General features: G+C 39.1%; 1 protein-coding gene across 3 annotated transcripts; it reads left to right on the forward strand.

Moving 5' to 3' along the window:
* LOC107608989 (probable inactive receptor kinase At5g58300) lies at nucleotides 9,092-13,232 on the forward strand. 3 transcript variants are annotated; one of them, XM_021107591.1, is made up of 5 exons: nucleotides 9,092-9,361; nucleotides 9,444-9,572; nucleotides 10,672-11,984; nucleotides 12,035-12,094; nucleotides 12,429-13,232. In XM_021107591.1, the coding sequence occupies exons 3-5, from the start codon at nucleotides 10,751-10,753 to the stop codon at nucleotides 13,043-13,045; spliced, it is 1,911 nt and encodes a 636-aa protein (XP_020963250.1). In that variant the 5' UTR covers nucleotides 9,092-9,361; nucleotides 9,444-9,572; nucleotides 10,672-10,750; the 3' UTR covers nucleotides 13,046-13,232. The 3 variants fall into 3 exon arrangements, with proteins under 3 accessions (XP_020963250.1, XP_016166284.1, XP_016166283.1); XM_016310798.2 differs by having other exon boundaries at nucleotides 9,092-9,572; XM_016310797.2 differs by lacking the exons at nucleotides 9,092-9,361; nucleotides 9,444-9,572 and adding an exon at nucleotides 9,588-10,285.

Consider the following 14,574-nt stretch of genomic DNA (forward strand, 5'->3'; position numbering starts at 1 on the left):
TGCCTTAGTTGTTCTTATTTGTATATCTCTTGTCTGATATAACTGTGTTTGCTATATTATGCTACTGCTGGTGGTTGGGAGGTCTGAAGGAATTGGAAAGGGAAGTATTAGTTAGACTGAAGGATCTTTAGTCAGATACCCTTTATGGTTTAGCTTGTTTATAAGCTTTGATTTTATCTGGAGGAAGTTCTAGGATTGCCTTCGGCTTTTCTCTTTTATTATGTATTATATATGTGGAAGCTGTTACCATGATTGGAACCTCTGGTTCTCACCCATGCAGATTTTATGGTTTTCAGATGCAAGACGTGAGGTTTCTCGCTGAGGCATGCTGTAGACTTCTGGATTAGCGAAGATCCTTTGTTCTCGGGACGCTGTTTTGATTTTATGATTTCTCTTAGATACTTTTATCTCCATTGAATATTACAAATTATGATGACTCCTCTTATAGGAGATTTTGGAGAATAGGTTTTCTATATTGTGTCCCTTTGGGTTTCCTTGGGGTATCTTATTCTATTTATATGTATATATTACTATGCTTGGACCGGTTATCTTCGCAACTGGATTTTGAGTTTTGTTATTCCCGTTTTTGACACTCTCTTGTATATATAATCTCGCGTTGGTTTATCCTTGTTTATTACATTATCGATCAGAGTGTTGCGTTTTCGAGTTACGAATTTTGTTTTACCCCCTTTTTCTTAAAAGGCTCTTAGTTATAATCATTTTTCACAATACTATTCATACTAAGTTTTTATTTTAGAGGTCGTAATACCTTGCCATCTCTGAATTATGACTTAAGCATAAGGCTCTGTATGGTAGGGTGTTACATTATGGTATCAGAGCAGTTCGTTCCTGTAGAGCCTGAGGGACGGACTGACTATGCTTCTGTGCATTCTCTGTATGTGTGTTATGTGCTATTAGTATATCTGCTTGATATAATTGGCATAAATGTTCATGAGCATGCATTTGGGACTTTGAAGCACTCGACTTCTGATATTGAGACTGATCAACTTAATATCGATTGTTTGGTTTGTATAGGGACCAGATGGCACCTCGTGGACGCGGTAGAGGCCATGGGAGAGGTCGTACTAACCCTCCGGGACCGAGCACCAACCCAAATGACCCGGTAAACTTTATGATGGCGTTGGAGAACATGGCTGCGGCTATGCAGGCCACTGTAGAGGCTTTTGGACAATAGATGAACAACCATGGCAACGACGGAAATGGAGCTCAGGGACCAATAGAGATCAGAACTTTTGCTGTGTTGGTGAACAAGTGTGGGGTTGCTGAAGAGTGTGTGAAGAAGGCAGCTGCTGAGAGAGGGAGTCACAAGGGATCATTTCCACGGAACCGAGGGAAGAGCTTTGCACCTAGAGGTCCGCCTTTCAAGCGGGGAGGCTCTTTCAGGAGGCCCAACAACAATAACTCCCAAGGTAAAAGGTTTAGAAAGCAACTACAGAGTGCTCAAGCTTGTGCTAGGTGTGGAAGTCACCATCCGGGAGTCCCGTGCATGGCCGGATGGGGTTTGTGCTATTTCTGTGGTAAGGCAGGACATAAGCTCCCAAGGTGTCCGGAGAAGTAGAAATAAGGTGCCGGGGAGGCGCAGCAGACTGGTCGGGTGTTCACCACCTCAGCTATCGGTGCCGAGGGATCCGAGACACTCATTCGAGGTAACCGTGAAATGGCTGGTCAAACTTTAAATGCTTTATTTAATTCGGGAGCATCGCATTCATTCATTGCATTTGAGAAAGCCCATGAGTTAGGATTGAAGATCGTAACCTTAGGTTATGACCTAAAAGTGTATAATGCTACCCATGAAGCCATGGTAACTAGGCTAGGATGCCCGAAACTTCCCCTTAGGTTCAATCAGCGTGATTTTGTCCATAACTTAATCTACTTACCGATGATCGGTCTTGATCTTATCTTGGGATTGGACTAGTTATCTGAGAACCATGTCCTGCTTGATTGTTCTACAAGGTCGGTGTACTTTATGCCGGGAGATACAGAAGGGCCGGTCGTGGTGAATAATTATTACTTGAATTCGATGATGGTGAACTGTTCCGGAACCGAATGTCAGGGTATCCTGTTGTTAACCGCGGGTGTTTCGGGTGATGATCAAAGGTTGGATTAGATTCTGGTAGTGTGTGAGTTTCCGGAAGTGTTTCCCAATGACATTGATGAATTTCCACCTAACCGAGAGGTCGAGTTTGCTATTGAATTGGTGCCTGGGGCGGGACCAATCTCAAGTGCTCCATATAGAATTTCACCGTTAGAGATGGCCGAGCTAAAGTCTCAGTTAGAGGATTTGTTGGGTAAGAACTTTATCCGACCAAGTGTTTTCCCGTGGGTGCGCCAGTGTTACTGGTAAAGAAGAAGGACGGGAGTATGCGGCTCTGTGTGGATTACAGGCAGCTGAACAAGGTCACGATAAGGAATAAGTACCCATTGCCGAGGATTAATGATCTCATGGATTAGTTACAAGGAGCTGAGTTTTTCTCTAAGGTCGATTTGTGATCCGGTTATCACCAGATAAGGGTGAGGGGTGAGGATATCCCTAAGACCGCCTTTAGGACTCATTATGGTCATTACGAGTACACTGTAATGTTCTTTGGGTTGACGAACGCTCCTGCAGTATTCCTGGATTGTATAAACAGAGTGTTCCGTCCGTTTCTGGATAAATTTGTTGTTGTCTTCATTGACGACATACTAATTTATTCTAAGACTGAAGAGGAGCATGCGGAACACTTGAGGACCGTGTTGCAGATGCTAAAGAAAAATAAACTCTATGCGAAACTGTCTAAATGCGAATTTTGGAAGAGTGAGGTGAAGTTTTTGTGACATGTAGTGAGTAAACGGGGGATAGCAGTTGATCCATCTAAGGTGGAGGTAGTGATAGATTGGAAGCAACCAACCACCGTAACAGAGATAAGGAGTTTTCTGGGCTTAGCTGGCTATTACCGAAGGTTCATCAAAGGCTTTTCGCAATTAGCTTTGCCGTTGACAAAGTTAACCCACAAAGACACTCCGTTTATTTGGACTCCCGGGTGCGAGGAGAGCTTTCAGGCATTGAAGGAACAGTTGACCACTGCACCTGTGTTAGTGTTACCTGAGTCGAACGAGCCTTTTGAGGTGTACTGTGATGCCTCATTAAAGGGTCTAGGGTGCGTGCTGATGCAGCATCATAATGTGGTGGCGTATGCCTCACGACAGTTGAGACTTCATGAAGTTAATTACCCTACGCACGATTTGGAACTCGCTGCGGTTGTGTTTGCCTTGAAGATGTGGAGGCACTACCTCTATGGGGTTATGTTCCAAGTCTTCTCCGATCACAAGAGCTTGAAATACCTCTTTGATCAGAAAGAGCTTAATATGAGGCAAAGGAGGTGGATGGAATTATTGAAGGACTATGATTTTGAGTTAAATCACCATCCGAGAAAGGCGAATGTAGTGGCAGAGGTGTTACGTCAAAAGTCATTGGATGCGGCTTGGATGATGCTCCAAGAAGAGAAGTTGCTCGAAGAATTCGAGAGTCTGAAAAATTGGTACTCAAGAAGTAACTGGAACTCTGTGCTTGAGCCGATTAGAAATCTCAAGTGATTTTAAGTCCGAACTCCTAAAGGCTCATGAAAATGATGAAGCGTTATGGAAGGTGTTACCGGCTATTGAGCAAGGGAAACAGTGGCGAGTGTCAGAAGAAAAAGATGGTTATGGAGATTCAAGGGTAGGATCATTGTGCCAGATGTTGACACTTTGAGGCAAGATATTTTGAAGGAGGCACACAAAAGCGGATTTTTCCATTCACCCGGGGAGTACTAAGATGTACCATGATTTAAAGGCAATGTTTTGGTGGCCGGGTATGAAGAATGATGTGGCGGAATATGTTTCAAGGTGCTTAACTTGTCAAAAGGTAAATATTGAACATCAAAGACCTTCCGGGATGTTGCAACCTTTAGAGGTTCCGCAATGGAAGTGGGAAAGTATTGCAATGGACTTTGTATCGGGATTGCCAAGGACTAGGACTGGTTTTGATGCTATCTGGGTGATTGTGGACCGACTGACGAAGTCAGCTCACTTCTTACCCATTCGGATGACTTACACCCTTGAGGAGTTAGCACGGTTATACATAAAGAAGATTGTGAGGCTTCATGGTGTACCTGCTACTATAATCTCTTATAGAGATCCTCGTTTCACTTCGAGGTTCTGGGGTGCATTTCAGAAAGCTTTTGGAACCTGATTAAGCTTGAGTACAGCTTACCATCCTCAAACAGATGGTCAATCCGAGAGGACAATCCAAACACTAGAGGATATGATGAGGGCTTGTGTTTTGGACCAACCGGCGAGTTGGGATCGGTATATGCCATTAGTGGAGTTTGCATACAATAATAGTTACCATGCGAGCATCGGAATGGCTCTGTATGAAGCATTGTATGAGAGGAAATGTCAATCTCCGCTATGTTGGTATGAAGCTAGAGAGAAAGGCTTGTTGGGACCGGAGATGATAGTTGAGACCACTGAACAAGTCAAGAAAATCCGAGATAGGATGCTTACGGCGCAAAGTTGTCAGAAGAGTTACGCCGATCAGAGGCGGAAACCCTTGGAATTTGAGGAAGAAGATCATGTTTTCCTTAAGGTTACTCCGATCGCAGGAGTAGGTAGGGCGATTAAAGCGAAGAAGTTAAATCCTCGATACATTGGTCCATTTCATATCCTGGAGAGGATTGGACCGGTGGCGTATCGAATGGCTCTACCACCTCATCTTTTGAACCTGCACGACGTATTTCACGTGTCGCAGCTTCGGAAGTACACTCCTGATGCTAGCCATGTGTTAGAACCTGAATCGGTTCAGTTAAAAGAAGATTTGACGCTTCCGATGGCTCCGGTCAGAATCGATGATACTAGTATCAAACGGTTGCGTGGAAAAGAGGTTTCATTGGTCAAAGTTGCATGGAGTCGAGGCGGTGTTGAGGAACACACTTGGGAACTTGAGTCAGAGATGCGAACGGACTATCCGCACTTATTCTCGGGTAATTGAATTTGAATTTTGTGGGCAAAATTCGCAATTAGGTGGGTAGAATGTAAGACCCGGTTAATTAATGGCTAATTAACCCATAAATGAGAATTTATTCTAGAAAGCCAAAAATGTGATTTTTGTGGCTAAATATGATAGAGGAGATCGAGACGAGAATTTCGGTACCAATTTTATAGAAATCGGACCAAGATTGGACCGAACGGGCCAAACCAGGCCAACCGGACCCAAAGTGGGCCCTTGGCCCAACTAAACTAAACCAAAACCATAGTTTTCAGCATTCTCTCTCCTCACAACACACAAACACACGCTGAAATGGATATGGAGGGGGGAAGAACACTCTCTCAAGTTCTCTCCCTTGGTTGATCTTCAAACCACCATAACTTTTGATCTAGAGCTCCGATTGCCGCACCGTTTGTGGCCACGCGTTCACCGCGAAGAGCTCTACAAAACCCATACAATCAATCTTGAGGTAAGCCACGTTTTAATCTTCGAATTTTCAGCTTTGATTTCGAGTTTCATGAGCAAAAATGTTGAGATTTTGGGCTCTTTGATGTTATAGGACCCAACTCTCTTGAAGGAGAAGGTTAATCTTGTCTCCTTGGACCTTGGGTGTGGTAAGATTCTCAACCCTAGTATAATTTGTTGTTCTATAATGTTTGGGTATTGAGATGTTGTGTATGGGTATAATGATTGTGGCTTAGGTTGTGTATATGTGAATATTGGGGCTTGATTGAGACCTTGGAAAGCTTGAAAAGGGATTTTTTGGTGGTAAAAATCTGTTCTTGGAGGTGTTGAGACCTAGAGAACTTGTGGATAAGTGGTTTGGAAGTGCTCCGGTTGAGCTTGGGAAATCAGCTAAGGTATGGTCTCGATTTCTCGTATCTAATATGTAATGTGGTAGGAAATACTTAGGCTAGAGGCCCTAAGATAGGCATTGAATTGATGATGTTGTTGAATAGTTGAGATATATGATGTGATCATATATGTGATTATGAATATTGATGCCTTGATTGTGTGATATATGAGAAATGCATGTTGTGATAAATGCTTGATGAATGATTGAGGTTGAATTGGTGGGTGGTACCATGTTGATGGTGAGTATGATGTTGATTATGTATAATGATGGTTGATTGGAAATGGTATTATTGAAAATTGGGATGAGAAAGGATGTATGACATGATATTATATTTGTCCTTTAGCCATTTGATTGAGAAGTGTTAAAATAGTTGGATGGTGGTTTTGGGAATTGTGGTAAAGTGTCAATGTGTGAGTGGAGGATGACTTGATGTTGATTTTGGTACATTTTGATTGATTTCAAAAAGGGTTGAAATTGGCATGTTTTGGGTGATTTTGAAAATAGTTGAAAATGGCTTGTTTTGAAAATGGCACCTTGTGGTTTTGTATGAAAATATGATTTTTGGGTATACTTTGACGGGACATAATTTGGACTACGGATCTCTGATTTATGACAAATCTGTTTAGAAATGAAATTGGATCCGGGATGTCTATGCTATTCGAAGAACGGGTGAAAAACGATTTAAAATGAGAAAGTTATGTCCATCAGAAGATTGGGGGTCGAATCTGTGAATTCTGCAGCTTTTAACTTAGAAAATTTTTAGCAGAATGACCCTCCGCACGTAGGCACACTTGGTGCGTACGCGCCGACCTTCAAGAAAGGACCATCCGCGCGTGCGCGTACTGTGCGCGGACGCGTCGATGCGCTGCACCAATTGCCCAGCCATTTTCCCGAGTTGTGCCAGTTTTGTGCCTGGGGCGCAAGTGCACCCACACGTACGCGTGGCTGACACTTGCGCGTCGTTTGGCTATTTTTTAATCCGCGCGTCCGCGCGTATGACGCTTGCGCGTCGATGAGTTTTGTGGCCATCCACGCGTGCGCGTGGAGTGCGCGTACGCGTGGCCCTGTTTTCATCCCAAAGTTGATTTTTGAGTTTTAAGAGCCAAATTTCATACTTCTAAGCCTCCGATCTCACCACTTATGTCTTAAATCATTATGTTATGCCTAGCAATGAGAAAAAGGAGCTAGTGAATGTGGCAACTTACGAGTGAAGCAAGGGAATATGGATGATCATTGAGGATCAAAGATGATTATGTGAGATGCGGTAGATGGCGGTGGAAGTGCTGGTTATGCCATGGGCCGAAAGGCTGTGATTGTTAATGAATTGGCTGGTTATGGATTTAACCGTGAGCCGGATGGCTGGATTATTGCCGTTTGACGGCGGAGCCATGGTTATGGCTAAGTATAAATGCATATATGCTGTTGAATGAATTGTGAATGTTGCACTTCCACTATCGGAGATGAGAGTTTCCCTGGGAGAAAGCAGTGGCTAGCCACCACGTGCTCCAGGTTGAGACTCGAAGCTCTTTGATCCGATGTCGTTAGGGTGGCCGGGCACTATGAAAGCCCCGGATGAGCTCACCCCCATAAATATTCACCAGTGAAGGTGATGGATATGGATCATGATTATGATCAAGTTTATATTGAGTATAACTCGAGTTGGGGAGACACGACAGAGGGACAGTCCAATGGTTAGCTACCAGGACTTGTCGGGTTGGCTCTATAACCGACAGATGATATCATTAGCCATTAAGAGTAGGCATTCATCATATGCATACTATGTGAATTGATTGAGATTGCCAATTTGACTGCATATTACTTGCTATTTGTCTAAATGCCTTAGTTGTTCTTATTTGTATATCTCTTGTCTGGTATAACTGTGTTTGCTATATTATGCTACTGCTGGTGGTTGGGAGGTCTGAAGGAATTGGAAAGGGAAGTATTAGTTAGACTGAAGGATCTTTAGTCAGATACCCTTTATGGTTTAGCTTGTTTATAAGCTTTGATTTTATCTGGAGGAAGTTCTAGGATTGCCTTCGGCTTTTCTCTTTTATTATGTATTATATATGTGGAAGCTGTTACCATGCTGGGAACCTCTGGTTCTCACCCATGCGGATTTTGTGGTTTTCAGATGCAGGACGTGAGGTTTTTTCGCTGAGGCATGCTGGAGACTTCTGGATTAGCGAAGATCCTTTGTTCTCGGGACGCTGTTTTGATTTTATGATTTCTCTTAGATACTTTTATCTCCATTGAATATTACAAATTGTGATGACTCCTCTTATAGGAGATTTTGGAGAATAGGTTTTCTGTATGGTGTCCCTTTGGGTTTCCTTGGGGTATCTTATTCTATTTATATGTATATATTACTATGCTCGGACCGGTTATCTTCGCAACCGGATTTTGAGATTTGTTATTCCCGTTTTTGACACTCTCTTGTATATATAATCTCGCGTTGGTTTATCCTTGTTCATTACATTATCGATCGGAGTGTTGCGCTTTCGAGTTACGAATTTTGTTTTACCCCCTTTTTCTTAAAAGGCTCCTAGTTATAATCATTTTTCACAATACTATTTATACTAAGTTTTTATTTTAGAGGTCGTAATACCTTGCCATCTTTAAATTATGACTTAAGCATAAGGCTCTGTATGGTAGGGTGTTACAACATACTACTATTACAGTTATATATATTCTTATTTTTTCAGGTCTCTTTTCTTATGGTTTAAGAATATTATAGACTTCAAACTGTTTCATTTGTATTTTATTTTAAATAAAGATAAAATAATATATTAAATACGTTTATTATATAATGACAATAATAATAAACGTTTGAAAAAAAATTCAATTATCAAATAATTTTGTTGTTCAACAAAAAAATGTTGATGCGACAAATATGAGCCAAATAAAATTATTTGGCGATTAACATTTTTAACACATTAGCATTAAAATAAAAACATCTTTTAAAATAAGAAAATTTGTAAGATAATAAAATAACAGAATAATTATCGTTAAATTACAAATTTTTATCGTACAAGAGTTCTTCAATATTAATTTAAAAACAATTAGACTTTTATTTTTATATTTTACTAATTTTTTCAGTTTAGAAAAATCCAATCCGAATAAAACTTTTCTACTAATTTGGTAGTTTAAAAAGGTGGATGGGGTAAACTTTAATGAGATCTCAACCCATTAACACTTTAAATAGCATTGATTATTCTTTTTTCCGTACAATCAAAGAAGTTTAGTGATTTCAAAGACTCATTCATGTTAGTGTTCTTATTTTCAAATGTTTAGACTCCAGGGTCATGGAAACCATTCCTATTTTCCCCCTTCTACTTTGCTAATTTCAACAGGGACATTAATGTACAGCTACTTGTTAGTTAGATACAAACACTTTTTGGGGTTGCCTCCCTCATTATTGCTATCACTGTAGCTTTGTAGAATTGGGTATTGTTTCTTTTATCAAGGGATAACCCTCATGGGTGAGTCTCTTAACAGTAGTAGAATTCTTATTCTTATAAATTCAAATAGTGTTGATAATTGAACCCAATTAATTTGTTGCAGGCTGAAAAACGCCCTATTGCACTGTAATTCATTTGGTCATTATTTAATGGAAATTGGGACCACTTACTTATCCTTATGCTTCAGCATATGATGAGTTCTTGGTGCCATGAAAGTGAATTAGTTACAAAGGTAATAATTTCACATTGGTTCTCATTGTTGATTCATCATAAATGTATGTTCTTGGAACCTGTTCTATATTATTTTAGCCATCTTTACAGATATGTATACAATGTGTTTGATGATTTGTTTGTGTGTGGACAATGAATATGCTTACTTTGGATCTGTTTTAACCACTTTTGTTCCGGTGTATGTTTCAATCTGGTTCTTTTTTGTATATTTTTTTCAATATTTTCAAGAAGATGGACCTTTTTTGGAATATACACTGACCAGATGTGGTGGTAAAAACTAGAAATCAAACACTAATGATTTTCCAATATCTTTTTAAATTCAGTGAATTCATCATACTTTCAGTAAAGAAATTGCTTTATCTTTATAAAGTACTAAAGAGAATCAAACTTTATCTTTTTCTTTTGTTATTGGATTCTTTAGTTATCAACTATTCAACTTATCACCATGCCTTCTTTGTCTTTTCTCTGAACCATATGAACCAATCTAATGTGGGAATTTTCTTTCTTTATTCTCAGTAAAACTAGGAAAAGTGCACTTTAGTTTTAGTCCCCCATTAACTAAAGTTCAAAGGCAAACATTTGCTTTTTTCAATTTTTAATCTTAAAAATAGGAATAAAAGCCCATCTAGTTTTGAAAAGAATGAACTTGTCTCAGTTGATGCATCTAAACGCAGGGGGTGCCTCGCGGTGCCTTTCCCAACTTCAATACTAATGGTAAGCATGTTTGTAATCATGAATTTCTTTCTGGTTCTAATGTTCTATGTAAATCTGAAAAGTAAGTAATGTTTTCTAATCAACTGAAAAAATTCTGGTATTCTAATTCAAGTTCTCAGATAAAGTAGTCAGTTTAAATTTCTTGGGTTTATTTTCCTGCACAATTTCTAAATCCAGTATGTAATCTAATCAAAACCATTGTATTATGTTTAGTTCTGAACCAGTTTCTGAATGGTGCATAATGGTTTGTGACTATTCATGCTTGACCCAATTGAATCAATGTCTCTACACAGAAGATAGTAAAACTTTGGCTTTGGTTATTTAAACATGTTCTTACATCTTAGCTATATGATTTAGCTAATAATTTGCAATAACTTTAAATTCAGCCCAGGAAAGGATGAACAACATTTGAGGTCAGAACTTGGAGCTACCACCATATAGGCTTCATTCACCAAACTAGTATCAATGAAGTTCTTCCAATTTCCCATTTTTCCATTTATTATTCTGCTAAGTTTCATATTGGTTGTAGCAGCTGACTTGAACTCTGACAAACAAGCACTCCTTGATTTTTCTTCTAATGTTCCCCACCCTCCAAGGCTAAACTGGAGTGCAACTACTCCAATTTGCACATCATGGACTGGAGTGATGTGCAATGCGAATCAAACTCGTGTCATCGGCGTCCACCTTCCGGGGATTGGACTCAAAGGGTTGATTCCATCGAAAACCATAGGAAAACTAGATGCTCTTATAACCCTGAGCCTTCATTCCAATGGTCTTAGAGGAAATCTTCCTTCTGACATTTTCTCCATTCCTTCACTCCAATATGTGCATCTTCAGCACAATAACTTCTCAGGTCTAATCCCTTCTTTCGTGTCTCCGAAACTCGTTGTTTTTGATGTTTCCTTTAACAACTTCTCAGGCAACATTCCACCAACATTTCAGAATCTTAGACGTCTCACATGGTTGTATCTCCAAAAGAACTCCCTCTCTGGAGTTATCCCTGAGTTCAACCTTCCAATGCTCAAATTCTTGAATCTGAGCTATAACAACTTGAATGGTTCAGTTCCAGATTCCATCAAACAATTTCCTTATACTTCTTTTGTTGGAAATTCTCTCTTATGTGGTCCACCTCTCAATCATTGTTCTGCAATCTCTCCTTCTCTGTCTCCATCCTCTTCTCCCGTTTACCAACCACTTTCTCCAGAAACTAACCAAAATCAAAAGGCTACAGCATCTAAGAAACGCTTCGGCATAGCTACTGTTCTTGCTCTTGTAATTGGTGGCTGTGCCTTCCTCTCTCTTTTAGTTCTATTTATCTCTGTATGCTGTTTGAAGAGGAAAAACAGTGAAACGAGTGGAATACTTAAAGGGAAAACATCTTGTGCCGGAAAGACCGAGGTTTCAAAGAGTTTTGGCAGCGGGGTGCAAGCAGCTGAAAAGAACAAGTTGTTCTTCTTTGAAGGCTTTACTAACAGCTTTGACCTCGAAGATTTGTTGAAAGCCTCAGCTGAAGTTCTTGGAAAGGGAAGCTATGGAACAACATACAAGGCCACTCTGGAGGATGGAACAGCAGTAGTGGTCAAGCGGTTGAGGGAAGTTGTGGCCGGAAAGAAGGAGTTTGAGCAGCAGATGGAAATTGTTGGGAGGATTGGACGCCACCCGAATGTCATGCCGCTTCGCGCTTATTACTATTCCAAAGATGAGAAGCTTCTAGTTTATAACTTCATGCTTGGTGGAAGCTTGTTAAAGATGAGAAACTTGTAGTTTATAACTACATGCCTGGAGGCAGCTTGTTTAGCCTTTTGCATGGTATGTTTTGATCTGATGCATTGTTCCTTTCTGATTTATTAGTCCACAATTGCATTAGATTCATTTAGGCACATGATACGAGTTCAATGATTTTAAGTCTTTTATGGTATTACTTAGCCACTTAGGTCAGTATATCTGATATTCTCACATTTCAAAGTAGCATATATTAAGCTTATTCGATCTTTACCCTCCGCACTTGGACAAATTTTTGCTTTCCCTTTTTCATCATTATGCATATGCTGTACATAGCCGTGAATCATTCATGGATCATTTTGTCACGTTTTTTCTATTGTCAATTCTAACAAAACTATATCTTTATGTTCCCAAACAATAGGAAACAGAGGTATAGGAAGAACTCCATTGGATTGGGATTCAAGAATGAAGATTGCACTTGGACTTGCAAAAGGAATTGCATTCATTCACTCTCAAGGAGGTCCAAAGTTCACTCATGGCAACATCAAGTCAACCAATCTTCTCATAACCCAAGAACTCGATGGCTGCATCACGGACGTAGGACTAACTCCTCTAATGAACACCCCTCCAACAATGTCGAGGGCTAACAACTACCTTGCACCAGAAGTTATTGAGTCAAGGAAAATCACCCCAAAGTCTGATGTCTACAGCTTCGGAGTGATCCTCCTTGAATTGCTCACAGGCAAGACTCCGCTTGGATACGCTGGATATGAAGACATGGTCGATCTTCCAAGGTGGGTGAGGTCCGTGGTGCGTGAGGAATGGACGGCTGAAGTTTTTGATGTGGAGCTGCTAAGAGGGAATTATGTTGAAGAGGAGATGGTGCAGATGCTTCAGATTGCATTGGCATGTGTGGCGAAGGTTGCAGATAATAGGCCAAGAATTGATGAAGCTGTTAGAACTATAGAGGAAATTAGGCAGCCTGAGTTGAGGAACCGTACTTCATCGGACTCCGAATCTAATCTGCAAACACCATAATTGTATTTCGAGTAATACCCCAAAGCAGTACTAAAGAAATTTTTAGTCGGACATTTTAATCTTTAATAAGTTTTAATTACCAAATCAGTCCGTAAACTTTTATTTCGTTAGAAAAATCAGTCTCTACATCATATTGTTTGTCTTTATAAAAAGACTTAAATGAGAATTTTAAAAGTTTTTGGAACTATTATAGTGATTAAAATGTATTAAGATTTTAATTGTCCGACTAAATGTTTTTCATGGACTAATTTAGGATGTTACTCTTATATTTCAATGGATTTTGCTTATAAGTATTCTAAGGATAGTGATTAAATAGTAAAAGTAAAATTTCTTTGTAATGCATTCAATTAGAAACTTCAAAGAATTTCTTATTTAAATTGTGACTTTTATGAATGTGACACAATGAGCCTCCAATGCATAAACTTCTTGGTAGGGTTTCCTAAAAGCAATGGTGAGAATACTAACGTTTCAATTCCTTGTTGGCCATGGAAATTTTTCAATCATTTTGAAATCATATTGATGACACATCATTGTAAACAGTTTTTAGGTTTTTTTATTTGTTCTTTTAGATTTTAATCAAAATTTTTTATATTTTTTGGTAAAATTTCATAAATAATTAAGTATTTAAAGTTGTGTTAGTATATTTGTGTTTTCATGAATTTTTTACTCAAAATAATTAAGAATTAATACCCTTTTTAATAAGAAAACATAAATACGGTTCAAAGATGATCCAACCGAGCCCAAAAAGTTTCAAACTGGACGCCAGCCTTCAAGACATGGATGCTTGGTGGCTCAAAACACAAGCCCGGCGGTCATACATGCACGCCCAGCATGCCTCCCACAAGCCCGGTAGCTAGCTCTCCAGCAAGGATAATTTGGGCCAACACCCACATTTGAGGATGCAAGTCCGGCATTCCCTAGCTCAATCCAGGATGCAACATTTATTAAGGTCTAAGTTCAATTATACAAAAAAATAAGTTCAATTATACAAATCTTTAAAAGTCTTAATCACATTCGAAAATTGAACATTCAAATTTCAAAAAGATTAGTTATCATTAATCTCTTCTAGAAATATAAAGATTTGGTTGTTAGAATTTATTTCTAGATTAGATTTGAATATTGTTTTGATTTGAATTTGAAGTAGATAGTTAGTTATCTTCTTTTGTCGATTAGATTTAAATATCTTATCTTTTCGAAAAATAAGATTAGGGTTTATTTTAAATTTGAATTCTAGATAAACTTAGGATATAAATAAGTGAACTTTGTTCACAAGAGTGGATCATCCATCGGATCACACATCTCTCTCAGCATTAGGATTAGTTTCTTTTCTATCATGAGTCACTAAACATCCTCCAGTTGAAGGTTAGGAGCTCTATTTAGTTTTACGATTAATAATGTAAGTGTTTTCTTTTTATTTTAATTCATGCTTCTTTATCTTTTTAAAATTGAGTTTTGTTCTTCATGCTAAAGGTTAAAACTATTGGAAAATATTTTAATTTTATTTTAAATTCTGATTTTATATTTGGAAA

Source organism: Arachis ipaensis, chromosome B07 (assembly GCF_000816755.2).
Source record: "Arachis ipaensis cultivar K30076 chromosome B07, Araip1.1, whole genome shotgun sequence".
NCBI classification, from domain to species: Eukaryota; Viridiplantae; Streptophyta; class Magnoliopsida; order Fabales; family Fabaceae; genus Arachis; species Arachis ipaensis.

Coding starts and splice junctions, on each gene's coding strand:
- LOC107608989 (XM_016310798.2), top strand. CDS start 10,751: ATGAAGTTCTTCCAATTTCCCATTTTTCCATTTATTATTCTGCTAAGT. Junction 11,985..12,034: donor CGCTTATTACTATTCCAAAG/ATGAGAAGCTTC, acceptor AGCTTGTTAAAG/ATGAGAAACTTGTAGTTTAT. Junction 12,095..12,428: donor CTTGTTTAGCCTTTTGCATG/GTATGTTTTGAT, acceptor CCCAAACAATAG/GAAACAGAGGTATAGGAAGA.